This window comes from Euprymna scolopes, chromosome 1 (genome assembly GCF_053919585.1).
Source record: "Euprymna scolopes isolate OS-2025 chromosome 1, ASM5391958v1, whole genome shotgun sequence".
NCBI lineage: Eukaryota > Metazoa > Mollusca > Cephalopoda > Sepiida > Sepiolidae > Euprymna > Euprymna scolopes.
The window spans coordinates 20,094,898-20,110,144 of NC_136482.1; the positions used below are offsets into that span (position 1 = coordinate 20,094,898).

Below are 15,247 nucleotides of genomic sequence, written 5' to 3' on the forward strand. Positions count from 1 at the left end.
AAATGGTCTTATGTTTAGATTTAAGTTTTTTGTACATAAAGCACATTACAATTCAACTTTGAGTTCTCCAACTTCTTTTCTGTTTATGGATACATGGCATTTTTAAGGAATTGCTGCATATTTATGCACATTTACTGCAGATTATTTGGAAACCATAAACTTTGGGAGATTTTCAGTTGCATTCCTTGTACAAAAATACACTTATATGGTAAATTTCATTTCTTAGTCTTGTGTTTTAACAAAGATATGACATTTTTACTGAAAAAGTAGTGTAAAAAATGTGACGAAATGCATATGGTCTTAAAGAGGTAAAAAATATCCAAACTTGTGAGGCACAAAAATAGCCATAACTTCCTTAATTTTAATCAGATTTTAAAAATTTAAAAAGATTCTTTCTTAGCTCATCAAGCTCTTTCTATGCATACCAATATTGAAATATTTCAAGCTATTTCAATTTTTTCATGTGTATTGCTACTTGGAAGAAAAACAAGTATATTCTTTTAAAAACTTTTTTTTTCAAAATCACTGGATTCAGCTTTAAATAACCTGAAAAGGGTTGATATGCCGTAAAACAAAAACAACTAACCCAAAATCATCTTCTAACATCCATTTTACATGCTGGCATATGTTGGATGGCTTTTAGAAATTTTCTTTCTCTCAAATCCACCATAATACTTCCTCCCATATTTCTTATTGGCCTACCCCTGCAGCTCTGGTTCTGCGTACCCCTCCTTATATTGTCTTGATTTAATCTTCCTCTGAGGTCATCAGATCTAAGCCTGTCTTTCAGACTCTCATTACAAATCCATTATAGCATTTCTCTCCATGAAACACATATCCTCTTGCCTAAGGAAATGACTTTTAAAGAAAATCGGTCGCTGATCATGTATTAGAAATGAATTTTCATTCTTAGAAGACATTTTATTGTATATCTTCTAATTTTTACCACATGTTCGTTTTTCGTTCACATACAAAACTGACATGATTTAATATGCTTTCTATTGTGTGATGCATGGTTGATCTAATGGATGTCACCACAGAGTATGGGACTGATTCTGACAAGTTAAGATCTAATAAAATTGATTACAATTAATTGCACATTAATACTGTTGTGAAATATAGAGGCCATGAATTCTCTCTGCCCCCAGATGGGGATAAAATAACAAGTTGTGTTGAATTAATCTTATACTAAAGCATTTATAACATATAGAGCATAATCATGTTAACACACCAGTTCCCATTAGATCACCAAAGTTAAGCAACATTGAACCTGGTCAGTACTAAAGTGGATGATCATTTTGAAATACCAGGTGATGTATGTGCTCTCTGCTTATCTCGACATTGTTTCTTGTTGTTTGGATAGTCACTTAAAGTCTTAGCACAGATGAGATTAATTTCATAAACAAAATAGTTTTGCACCACTTTTAAAGCCAGGTGATAAATCTGTTACATTATTCAAAAAGGGTTGATATGCCATAAAATGGCCCACCAAAGTCAGGTGATGAATCTAACGTTTTGTATTTTCTTTTCAGCTTCCAGAAATGTAAAGTCATTGGGACACGTGAAGTCTATAATTCAAGGAATCAACGGATTCGACGGCAGAAATAAAAACTGTCACGGAAAAAATGCAAAGCATATATCGATTAAGGTATGGTGTCACACTACTGATTTAAGCGACTTCCAGTTTTGAAACTTTTTGGAAGTTTTACTTAATATTTTGCTATATTGCGTCCCTTATTTTTTTTTTTTAATTACGTTTATTTTGTTGATGTAAAAAAAAAATTCATATTTTTTAAAACTATTCATTCACTTCCTATTCCATTTAATTTGTTCTGATTTACTTTCAGCATTATTTATATAAATTTTTTCGGTGCTTGTCTATAAATGGGCCCCCCCCCCCAAATTTTTTACAAGAAAAATCTGAAAAAAATCTTTATAATGTACATACTTGCCACTGCATGAAGATGTCACATTCCAAAAATCACGTTAATCGATCAAGTAGTTTTTTTATTTAAGAAAATCAAATATTATCACACGTTTTAGCGAAGATTTGTTTTACGACACTAACGACACCTGGCGGAAATATGAGATCAACAAGGGCAGACAATCGACTTTTCAAAATTTTTTTTCTTAAATGTTGAAAACACTTTTTTATAATACAAAATGATAAATTAACATAACTTCTTTTCCTAAAAAGAAATGTTAATTTATTATTTTGTATTTGTATTATAAAAAATTTGTTTTCGACAGTTAAGAAAAAAAAAAAAAGTTGATTGTCTGCCCTTGTTGATCCTATATTTCCGCCAGGTGTCGTTAGGTCTCAAACAAGATAGCGTGGAGCAAATCTTCGCTAAAAAATCTTGTAAAAAATTTTTTTGTTTTGGACCATTTATAGAGAAGCACGATTTTTTCTGTAAATAAAATATTTCAATGAAAATTATCAGTTTCTGGATATTCTTATGTTATCACCTCTAGATGAACTAACATTATTTACTTCCAATGAGTTTCAAAACAAGACCACCATAATGTTTAATTCTCACACTCCATCAACACCATGTTAAAAATAATTGCTAAAGAAACATTAAATTAGTAATTCTATTTTAATTATTAGTAATGCTACACGTGTGAGACTAGTGTTAGGAATTTAAAAAAAAAAAGAGAGGAAATAAGTTTAGCAGCTAAACATAGATAAAGTTAGTTGATGGAACAGTTTATGGACTGTTTTGATTTTGCAACAGCTGAGGGCTTTCCAGTTGGACGCAGTGGAAGGCAGGTTGTAGCCTGTAGCAGATAGGGACTATATTGATCAACCAAATGATGAACATAGCCTTGACAGACGACTAAAATATGGACACTAGCGTTCAGAGTTGACGGTATTACATACATACCAAAGTAAAAATGATATGTGTTGGAGTTTTTCTTTTGAGTTTTTTGATTTTTGTTTTAATCTTTATAAACGCCCCCCCCCCTTCAGCTGTCTGAATTTGAAAACATTTATTACATGTATTTTGTATATATTTCAACGTCATTCAGTGATTAATAAAAAAATGGACAGAACTTTTTTGGTTACCTAAAGCGCACATGTGTGTGTGCATATATATATATATATATATATATATATATATATACACACACACACAAAACATATACATAAAAATCTAACTTTTTTTTCTTTTTATGGAAATCACTCCAGACAAGGCAGGAAGTCATTTGATCTAACAAGGAGCTAACATGAATGAAAAATGATTATCGCAAAAAGAGAAGATGCTTATTGGTCTTAGTCTTGAATAGACCAAGGCTATAGGTAGAAGGAAAGCAGTCAGCAGGAAGGATATTCCACAGTTCTTGGAAAGATGCTACTGGAAGCTGTATTACAATGAGGTGTTAAAACTGTGAATTGATGGAAACCATTAGATCAACAAGTTAAACGGATTGAAACCAAGGAAGCAGGGAATAAATTGGACAGTTCTAAAGAATATCTGCCATAATAGTATTTATAGAAAAAACAAACTAGCAAAATCATGTTTGAGAGAGAAGGTGTAGAGAAAAAAAAGACTAGGACTAAGCAAATTACTGATACGTTTCTGCTGTAGATTGAATGGTCAATCCTTATTCCATATACATCATACATTTTCCCTGATAATGGAATGAGAACGCAGCTAAATTCAAACAAAATAATTGTGAAAAGAAACTTATTTACAGTTCTGAATTTTTGAAAATTTTTTTTTTTTTACACAGGCATCACCACATTATCAGGGCCATTTGTTTGTTACTTGTTTTGATAGGACTATTGTTGTCTTGAACGTTATTTGTGCAATGTTGGTCTTTATCTTGGAAAAGATAGGGAGAATGTTTACTAGTTCTGTAGATGGTTTTGTATTCTTAGAGTTGTTTCCCCCCCCCCCGTGGTTTTATAGGTGTGAAAAAAATTTGGTTGACAAAGGGGAGGTAATTCTAATAAAGTTCTACAGAGGATTATCTCCCTTTTATTAAAATTTTAAAGGGGAGTTGTACAAATTTTTGTTTTTCCTATAATTAGACGTTCTCATCTGCTACTAATTTCTATGCTTGGTCTGCTTAGTAATTTTTCTTTTTTTAGCATATGTGCTGCTTCTCTGAGTGGTTTGAACCTTCAACTTTCATCCTTGTCAATTATTTTGATCTCGTTCCACAAAGGGAAGTGTGTTCCTTTGTTCTTTCCATATGTGATCAGCTAATTCCAACTTTTCGACCCCTCCCCCGAGAGGGAGGGGGGTGATCTCACCTTTGTCTAGTTTTCCGCATTTGCATGAAATCTCATATATGCAGTTTTTTGTCATGAGACTTTCGGTCAGGGGGCTTGATTCGTACAAGGTGTTTTTTTGAGAGTTGAGTTACTCTTGAATATTGTTCTGATGTCATATCGATTGCATATTTAAAAAATCTTTTCAGACAGGCTTTTTATGTATGGGGTGTTAACTATGGTGAGTTTTTCAGGTATTGTCCTTTAGTGTTTGCTGTAGGTTTTCTGGAGCTGATGTAACACTCTATGGGCAGTCATTTTGGTGGAGGGAGGGTTATTCTTAGGTTGTCTATCTCCTCCTAGTATGTGTTGTCGTCACTACATATTGTTCTGACATGATGTTGTAAGCACTGGATGATTCCTTTTTTTTTATATTCTATGGATAGTGAAAGTTGAAATTCAGGTATTATCTTGTGAAGGTTGGTTTTCAATATATGGAAGCTACAAAATTCTGATCCGTGCAGGTTATTAATACATCCAGATGTGCTAGTTTGTCGTTGTGTTGCTTTTCTATAGCGAACTGGATAGATGGACGAATGGAGTTCACATGATTTAGTAAGTTTTGGACGTCCTCCTGGTGGGGCCAGAGTATGAATGTATCATCCACATATCGTAGCCACAGAGTTGGTTTCAGTGGTGTTGAGCTTATTGCCAACTCCTCAAAATGTTCCATGTATATATTGGCTAGCACTGGGGACAGTGGTTAAGCCATTGCTTGACCTTCTTCTTGTTGATATGTCTGTTCCCAATATGTAATCCACACAGAAGCACAACATCTTCATTATGTTGTCAATTGGGATGAGAGTATCTGAAGACACCTTCTTTCATAAAACTTATTTATTTTCTATTAAAATTTTTATTATTACTTTTTGTTTTTCACAGGTACCCATTGGTTCTATTGTGCGAGACACTGACCAGAAAATCATTGCCAATCTTAAAAATGATGATCATTACTTCCTGGCTGCAAGGGGTGGATCTGGGGGCAAAGGAAACCGATTTTTCTTGAGCAATGAAGAAAGAGCTCCCACCACAGTTGAAGAAGGAGCCAGAGGAGAAGATCGACATATCTTAATTGAACTGCAGACCATTGCACATGTTGGATTGGTAAGCTTTTTATTTCTCAGACGGGTAATACATGATATAGGAGACGACATGCTTTAAAATACAAATGTTTTATGTTTCTGGATTTTTGAGTTGAGGATTGATTATTTATATTATTTGGATTCTTCGAACTATTGTTCTCATCTTAAATATTATTTGCAGAATGTTTTGGTTGATGTAATCTCTGACCTCCTTTAGGTGTAATTTGTCAAACTAGAATCTTTCTTTTTTTTTTTTTTTTTTTTTTTTTTATTCAATTTTCACCCCAAACAAGGCACAGTGCCACTTTGAAGCAGGGGGCTACTATTAGGGAATTAATTAGCGGGGTCATTATGAAGGGAGAAGAGTAGAAAGATGTTTGTTAACATTACACTTGAACTTCTGCATATCATTGCAGTTGGGAAAGCAGAATCCCGGAAGGGAGTTCCAAAGACCCGCAGTTCTGGGGAAGAAACTATTGGAGTAAAAGGCTTTCTTGCACCTAGGGATCTCCACTGTAAAGGGATGAGACTTAGTAGCTTGTCGGGTTTGTCGGGGGTAGTTACGTCGGGGAGGTACAAGTGTTTGCAGTTCGTCAGAGCATTCACCATTAAAGTATTTGTAGAACAGGCAGAGGGATGCAACATCTCGTCGATGGGACAGAGGTTGAAGCCTAGATGACAGTTCAGGACCTATCAGGTTTGCGACTCTTTTTTGAACCCTGTCCAGGAGCGAGAGACAAGCAGCAGATGCACCAGCCCAGATGTGACAACAGTACTCCATACATGGGCGAATGGTTGCCTTATAGAGGTATAGGATACTGGCAGGCGTAAGTAGTTTTCTAGCACGGTAGAGGGAGCCAACCTTCCTTGCAGCAGCCTTGGCAATGCTCTCAATGTATCTATTCCAGTTCATATTCCCTGTAAACGTTAGGCCGAGGAGTTTAAAAGAAGTACTTTCAGGCAATGTGTTCTTGGCCATTGCTATTGGTGGTAGAGAAGGTTTCTTGTAGTTATTGAAGGAAACAAGCTTAGTCTTAGCAGCATTGAATGAGACCAACCATTTTTGTCCCCATTCCACTACGGATTGGAGGTCATCCTCTAGTGTTTCTGCCATTTTCTTGGATATGTGTTCATTTGTTTTCCCCTCATATCTGTTATAGAGAGTGGTGTCATCGGCAAATATACCCATCTCCGAAACAATATTATCAGGGAGGTCGTTTATGAATATCAGGAACAATAGAGGTCCAAGGATAGACCCCTGAGGCACTCCCGCATTTATGTCATATTGTTTGGATGTACGTCCGTCGAGGACAACTTTGATTTTTCTATTACTTAAGAAGGATTTAATTACGTTATGAATTCTTCCAGTGATTCCATATGATCTCATTTTCCTTAGAAGACCATCGTGCCATACCCTGTCAAAAGCCTTAGATATATCAAGGGCCACCGCTCTACCCTCCCCTGTTTTATCCAATGAACGGTATATACGTTCAGAAACTACAGTTAAGATATCTGCTGTTGAACGGGCTTGCCTGAATCCATATTGTTTGTCAGTCAAGAGTTTAGCAGCTGTTAGGTGCTGGACTAGGGCTTTATTAACTAAGGACTCAAATATTTTGGCGAAAAGCGGGAGGAGGCTAATGGGGCGATAATTTAGTGGGTCAGTTCTTTCACCAGAATTCTTGAAGACTGGTACCACAGAGGCGGTTTTCCAGCAGTCGGGAAAACAAGATTCGTTAAGGCATTTATTGTAAAGTTTGGACAGAACTGGAGCAACCTCGGCAGAGCATTTTTTTAATAGCACAGCCGGGATGAGATCTGGTCCACATGCTTTAGAGGTGTCTAGGTTTTTTATAATAGCATGTACCTGAGAAGGGGTGATTTTCAAGTCGTCAAGTGTGGCGTCTGTTCGCAGAGGAAAATCAGGGAGTGAGTGGTGTACCGAGTTCAGTGTGGAGTTTGAGGCAAACCGACTGGCAAGCAGATTAGCCTTGTCAGTTGCCGTGCAAGCAACCTCATGATTGTTTGTTAGTGGGGGAATAATTGACTGTCCATTATTAACTACGCTGTTGTAGATTTTCCAAAAATCCCGGGTTCCTAATTTCTGTGCTTCGATGCGCTTTCTGGTGGTTTCAGAGTAATCTGACTTAGCTGTGTCTATCACTCTCTTACAATTATTTCTAGCTTCTATAAACTTCTGTTTATTTGAGCTGGACTTATGTCGGTTGAATCTGCGGAACGCATGCTGCCTTTGACAAATGGCAGCTGCACAAGCAGAAGTAAACCATTGGGGGGAGTGGGGCTTGCTATAGTATTTCCGTGCGGGAACATGTGCTTCAATAGCAGTTTTGAACCATTCAGTTGTCTCATTTGCACACTGTTCCGCTGGAAGAGTAAAGATATTTTGCCATGGGGCATCTCTGATGAGCTCCCTGATGGCTTCCCAATCAGCCTTTTTGTAATACCTCGTTGTTTTGAGTAGTGGGTCTTCAGTTTTAGGGCGAGAATTTAGGCTGATTTCTACCATTATCACAGCGTGATCAGCATTCCCGAGTGAAATCCTTCTATTGAACTCTGGGAATCTGCATTAAATTTCGAATGAAACCCTTTATTTAATCCACTGGGGTAGCATGCTCTCGTTCCACCATCCATGATTAAGTAATTCACACTTGCATTTTGGGTTTTTCTCAGTGCAGACGACATCTAAAATACAATTACAAATTACTGAGGACTTCTACACATTTACTTATTTAAATTAAATGCTTTATTGTAAATGGAAAACAAAAATGTTAGAATTCCTTCTCACCAATTCGTACCAACGCCTTTTAATTTAATCATAATTCTCGGCACCAACTATCAACGTCTTTGCTCAATCGGATGTCTAAAACTTGACTGACTGTTCTCTTCAATTTGTCCCTATCATTGCCAGTATATTAAGAGACCATCTACAAAATTAAGTTTTTCTTTTCTTTTTCCTTCCCCGATCCCATCACCTGACAGGCCAAAGAAAGGTGTGATAACTGGTGTGAGTTATAACTTCTATTGCACTTCTTTAATATCATTGTCTTGGGTATCACAAGGAAATGATCACCTTTGAAGAGTACTTCTGCTTAAGATTGGAGGGGTAGCTTCTTTGTTTCCATCCCTTAATTCACCACTGCCATTGCCACCTGCCGATTCCATCATTGTCTTTTCTGATTCTGAATGTATTCTAAAAGTCAGTAGAGTGTCAGGATCATCCTCGAATGGTATATTGTCTTCCGAGGTGGAAGAGGTGCAACTGGGCAGACATCTTTCACATGACATGGAACACCATCAACTAACATGTTTTGCGGACTTATTATTTCATCTATTTTTCTATTGCCAAATCTGGTAGTGTACCAAGCATTCGAGGGTTTTATCCAAATGTGGTCTTCCACTTTATACAGGAGTATCAACAACTCTAACCAGTTATGTGAAATTTAAACCTGCTAAACAAATAATTTCAGTATTATTCATATATCTTGTAGAGATTTTTAGTTTTCAATATTGGTAATTAATAAACATAACACACTTTTAGTCTTTACTGTGTTTTAACTTGTTAATTTCTTTCTTTTAAATTTATTAAATTCCATTAATTCTTTTTTGTATAAAAAGAATTTTACAAGTGTATTATTTCATCAAGCTGTATCTGTATTAGTTGATAGACTTTCTTGTGTGGCACATTTTCTCAGTTGGCAGAGTGTTCACCTCGCATGCAAGAGGCTTGGTTTTCAAATCCTGAGTTCGGATGTGTCTAACTGATAAGCCCAAATGAGGATTAAACTCAAGTCTTTGACTTCCGGTTTATTGGCTGTCATGGTTCTTCTGAGCTGCGACATTGTCTGGCTGTGGAAATAATTATATAGTCATTCAAATACAGTACAGCAATATCACAGTTCATCAGTGCGGCTAGACAAGCAACTATCTCAAGCCAGGATCGAAACTTGACTGTCCAAATGACAATCGGTGCTTCTTATGCTATTTGGCTGCCTCTATACCGAGCAGTGAATTAACAATGTTTTGATATTGTCCAAACACTTAAGCTCAATTTGTTTACACAAAGAGCATTGCTTAATATGCTAATGGCAGTTTGTATATCACTTCCCAATTTGCTCGACCCAAGATAAGGAGCATTATATATATAAGTTAACTTGAAAAAAAATAGATTTTTTTTTTTCCGGAAAGAAAGGACTAACTTATCTAGATGGATGAAGCACTACCTGATTAAGAGGAGCAATTTATAAGAAAAGATAAGAAGATAATAATTAAAATTACATTAGAACTTTATTACATTATCATATCAATAAGGATAAGAGTGATTACAATAAGTGAAAGAGAAATGAGAGGGAGAAAACCCCTTTAGGCCATGGCATTTCAAAGCTAAATTCTTCTCATCAGAAGAGGAGAAAAAAACCAGCATTATACAAGAGTAAGAGCAAGGGAGACAGCACCAAGTTAATATACATTTAAGTTAGAAATGGAAAAGTTTAGGATGGAAAAGTAATGAAAAGGGAGGGAAGTGAGATCATTAGGAATTGTTAAGTGTTGAGACATTATGTTGAACAGAGTGCAGTCTCGATACTGAGCGTGAAGTAATTTACAGTAACCAAGATGGCGGCTAAGAATCAAATGCGGTTCGTGACATAGCCAACGGCGAACTGATTGAATCTAAAATTCAACAATTTTTATAGTAACTTTGGAAGATTTTCATTGGTTGGTTAGCACAGCCGGTGGTTATAAAAACGATTGTCAAAAGTATTGGTGTCATACCCCTACATTAGGAGTCAAAAACATTTCACAGGAATAACTCCAAAGATAAAGAATAAGAGGTATTGAGGAAGATGGGGAAGACTTAGTAACAGGAAAGGTGCAGTTTATAGCTAAGGAAAATAAGGAATAGAAATACTTATATTCACCCCAAACAAAGCAAATTGTTATTGAGATATAAGGAGCTACTGTGAATTAGATACCATATATACAGGGATCCTCTAAATAGGAAGTTGAGCAGTTCATATTACATTTTAATTTCTGTCAGGAGCATGCTACTTGGATGGAATTCCAAAGCCTAGCAGTTTGAAGGAATAAACTTCCAGAAGGTTTTACAGTGAGTTATCCACCATTTTTAGTTGTTGATGAATAAAAAAGTTTTAACTTTGTTCATGAATTAAAAAAAGTTTCCTTTTTTATCATTTCTTTTTTTTTTTATTTAGATTGGCTTTCCAAATGCAGGAAAATCAACTTTGCTGCGAGCATTGTCAAGAGCACGACCCAAAGTAGCTGCCTTTCCGTTTACGACGCTCAATCCTCACATCGGCATGATTGAATATGACGATTATGTTCAGGTTGCAGGTAGGTCTGTGATTACTATATAAACAACTGGTATTTTGTTGAATTGATGACTTGTTGCAGGGATGTGAGATCTTTCTTTTTTTTTTTATGGAAAGAAAATGTCATACACTAAAAATGATATAAATTAATCAAGTAGTTTTATTTTTAAACTAGTGGGGGGTACCCGGCATTGCCCGGGATTTTTAGAGGCGTGTGTGGTTGGGGGGGGGGGTAAAATGAAAACAAAGTGAAGTAATAACCCTGTTTAAATATTATAAAAACAATGTTAAAACTATTAAAAATAAAATCGTGTAAAAAAAAAAAAAAAATTAAAAAATGAACGTGATGCAATACAAATGGTCTGGCGGTGCCCGTGTGTTTGAAAAATCCCAAAAATGTTTTGAAGGGGGGGGAGGAGGCTCGAACTTGAATCATTGAGGCGAAAGCGTAAAAACCAAAAAAAAAAAAAATGTGATGAATTAACTATAAAGTGAATTAGGTCAAATATCAATTCTGCAGTGAAGGTTGTTTTGGTTTAGTTTCAGTAATCACATCATACTCGAATTCTAAATGAATTTATTTGTTTTAATTTAAGTGTAATGCAAGTGAATTCATGATATCGTTGCATTGTAATCTTTGTGTAAAAATAAATGATGAGTTGAAATAAAGGTCATAGTTAGATTTCATGGTTGATGATGAATGCTTTATATGAACACTGTAAATAGTTAGGTGAAATTAGAGAAAAGTTTGTTTTTTTTCAAGAAAATGTACAAATTAATTTTTTGTCAACAGATGTTAAGAAAATAAACCGAAAAAAATACTCCCATCATTTATTAATTAATTAATTATGCAAAAAAAAAAAAAAATAAATAAATAAAATGTTGATTTAGTGTTTCAACGCTCTGTTGAATCTGGAGGAATGAAATGGAATCGGGGAAGGGGGGGTCAAATTTTGTTTAATTTCATCTTGTATTCAAATTATTAAGTGAGCTACCAGCGATTGCAAAGTAACAAATCTAACGAAAATGCAAAAAATTCAACACAAAAATAATTTTAATAAGTGCTCATCTTCTAATAAAAATCCTAGTAGATCAATCCCCCTTATTTGTTCGGTTGTTGTAAAAATCGAAGGGAAACTTAAATTTCACTCCGTTTTAATTTTTTTTTAATTGTTAAACGAATATAATCCCAAGAATAACGGTGCTTCTACACTTTATTGCCGAAATTGTAGATGCCATTTTATTTCACGCACCTTCTGTGCAAATCCTGGTTAGACTATGGCCGAAGCATGAAATAAATAATCCCAAATTTAAAGTGTAGAACGATTGCTGTTAGAAAAAAAATAAATAAATAAGAAAGAAAGCAACCCACTTCCCCGTTAAAAAAAAGAAAAAAAACAATCATTTAAAATAATTGGTTGTTGACCTTTCCAAGTTGCTTTAAATCAAAATAACGTTTTCAATTATTTATTTGTTGGATTAAAAAAAAAAAAGAAAAAAAAAAGAAAACTATTTTATACAAATCCAATGTTGCTTTCATAACCAAATTGTTTTATTAAACTTTTAAATGTTTTACGCAAACTTTTCAATTATTCTGTTTCCAACTATATAGTTGCTTTAATTTTCCAAAAAACTTTTCGTAAAATTTATTTGTCCGAGAAAGAAACTATTTTATAAAAATCCGATGTTGCTTTCATTACGAAATTGTTGTATTAAAAGTCTAATTTTTTAACGCAAATTTTTCACTGAATGTTTGTCCAATTATAATTTGATAAATTTTTATACAATAAATGTTTGTCCAATTATAATTTGATAAATTTTTATACAAAATATGTTTTGGGTTTGTTTTGGTTATCAAATGGCGCTCGCCCATATTAAACCCTGATGAATATGTCATGTGATTGTCTGTTTTTAATAACCAAAAATGTTCCATGTAAAACTTTCCCATTCTCATTAATTAAAGCGAAATGTCCATGGTCTCAGAATAGACACCCCAAACATCGCCCTGTTAAGAAAGGCTTTCGGAATAGACAACCCGTAACTGTGTCAGCATACCCGGAAACCTATTGAAGTTGACATGTGGAATGTGAACGATGGTTTTGCCGTAATGTGATAATGTACCGGCATATCATTCTATGCCGAAATTCCTAAGCTCATTTCACACTAATTAATTTAGGTGACTGAAATAGGAATCCCCCGGGGAAGAAAGTGTATGAGTGAAAGAAAGTGATGAGAATTTTTTTCAGTGTGAGCTTACCAATTCAGTGAATTTTTGAAGTTAAGTGAATGCAATGTAAAAATCAGTGTCGAGATAAATATAAGTATTCTTTGTATAATTCAAAGGAAATTAGTAAAGTCAACTCATAAGCTAATGAAGTAAATATTACCAAGAATAAAAACCTTGTTTGTGCTAAAAATAGTGTCAGTAGTGGAATTCATTTTGGTATGAGTAATGATGTTTAGAACTGCAATGCAATCTGGAAAAATGGGAACATGAAAAAAAAGAAACAAAACAAAAACATAGGAAACGCAGTAAACTGAAATGTCGGTTTTTAGAGATGCATATAGAATTGCATTGTTTACATTTTTAAATGTAGTAATTCTTGATGTGAGTCGGCGAATATGTTAAAGCACACCTAAATTGTTTTGTTACTAATCGAGATTGATTTGTTTGTAGCCGCTGTAAATGAAAAAAAATGACATCTTACATTTTGTAATGCGTTAACCAGGAAATTAATATGTAAATCAGTAATCGAAAAATAGTAAACAGAAAAAGAAAGCAGCAAACGAAACAGAATGTAAAAGAAATGATATATGATGAGAAAAAAAAAGAAAAGGAGGGAAACGTTTTTTATCCTAATGTAATAATGTTTCGAAATAAATTGTAAATAAGCAATGTATAATTATGCGTCGTGCGTTTCCCGTAGTAGAAAGCATTTCAGTTTTTGTATGTAATTACAAAACCCCTAACCGGTGTGCATTTGTAGTAGTTCCTCGTGAACGACAAAGTGGTGGTGTAAATGGGGAGCAGGGAGAGGAGGAATCAAATGGAGAGAAAAGATTTTACAACTTCCATTGATTCTTACAGGTTTTGGCACTGAACTCTCACCAGAAAAAATATAGGAACGAACGATTATCGAGCAAGTGTAGAGGTAATAGGCCTATAGCACAGCTCAAATAATGTGCTGCAGTTTGTGCATATTACATTTGCATGAAATGTCTTGAGTTTTAATTCTATTAAGGTCAAACTCAGAGAGGAAAAATGACTTCATTTTATTTATATAGAGATAAGAAAATCAAACTTTATGATCAAATTACAAGCGATAGTATCGCAACGCCATCTTGAAAACAGTCTGAAGGAATGAGGGAGATAACTCCAAATCAAAATTTTAGAAAGCCATGGGGAAGGGTGTATTGGAAAAACTTAAATTCACTTAAAATGTTTTTTAAAATGTTTTTTTTTTATAAAAAAATTTACAAGATATTTTTTATGTAAATATTTTCTTTTGGCCAAGGGTACATATGTTATATAAATTTTTTATTTATTTTTATTCATTTTTGTTTTTTATGGGGGAATTCTGGACGAGCCAAATTTTCTTATTCATATTTTCTTGTTCATCCCTCTGATTTGAAACTGGATTTACTTGACCTCATTCCACACCCTATAAATCTTACTACAAACACGAGCCTCATGCTGGTTGTCTAAAACCCCTCAAACCAACTATTTGGATTACTCCAGGCCTAAGAGCATGGATGAACCTCTGCTATTTTACTAAAATCCAACCCATCTTTATACATACTTATTATCACCTACTACTACTACTGCTGCACAATTTAATGTCTTCTGTTCCAAGCATATTTGGCTGGCTGCAGTATTTGTCACTTTACAAAACAGGGGAGGGTAGAGCGGTAGCCCTTGATATATCTAAGCCTTTTGACAGGGTATGGCACGATGGTCTTCTAAGGAAAATTAGATCATATGGAATCACTGGAAGAATTCATAATGTAATTAAATCCTTAAGTAAGAGAAAAGTCCAAGTTGTCCTCGACGGTCGTGCATCTAAACAATATGACATAAATGCGGGAGTACCTCAGGGGTCTATCCTTGGACCTCTATTATTCCTGATATTCATAAATGATATCCCTGATAAAATTGTTTCGGAGATGGGTATATTTGCCGATGACACCACGCTCTACACCAGATATGAGGGGAAAACAAATGAACACATATCCAAGGAAATGGCAGAAACACTAGAGCATGACCTCCAATCTGTAGTGGAATGGGGACAAAAATGGATGGTCACATTCAATGCTGCTAAGACTAAGCTTATTTCCTTCAATAACTACAAGAAACTTCTACCACCAATAGCAATGGCCAAGAACACATTGCCTGAAAGTACTTCTTTTAAACTCCTTGGCCTAACTGGAATAGATACATTAAGAGCATTGCCAAGGCTGCTGCAAGGAAGGTTGGCTCCCTCTACCATGCTAGAAAACTACTTATGCCTGAAAGTATCCTGTACCTCTATAAGGCC

General features: G+C 34.9%; 2 protein-coding genes across 3 annotated transcripts in view; one reads left to right on the plus strand and one right to left on the minus strand.

The window, feature by feature from the left end:
* LOC145284517 (putative E3 ubiquitin-protein ligase makorin-1) overlaps positions 1-15,247 on the minus strand; it is a 152,449-nt gene that overhangs the window by 116,700 nt on the left and 20,502 nt on the right. The gene's annotated exons all lie outside the window — the stretch shown is intronic.
* LOC145284687 (mitochondrial ribosome-associated GTPase 2-like) overlaps positions 1-15,247 on the plus strand; it is a 49,631-nt gene that overhangs the window by 32,233 nt on the left and 2,151 nt on the right. The window contains exons 4-6 of the mRNA XM_080133607.1: positions 1,533-1,648; positions 5,165-5,386; positions 10,596-10,734. Coding sequence (XP_079989733.1) covers positions 1,533-1,648; positions 5,165-5,386; positions 10,596-10,734 — 477 coding nt within the window. The remainder of the gene's footprint in view (positions 1-1,532; positions 1,649-5,164; positions 5,387-10,595; positions 10,735-15,247) is intronic.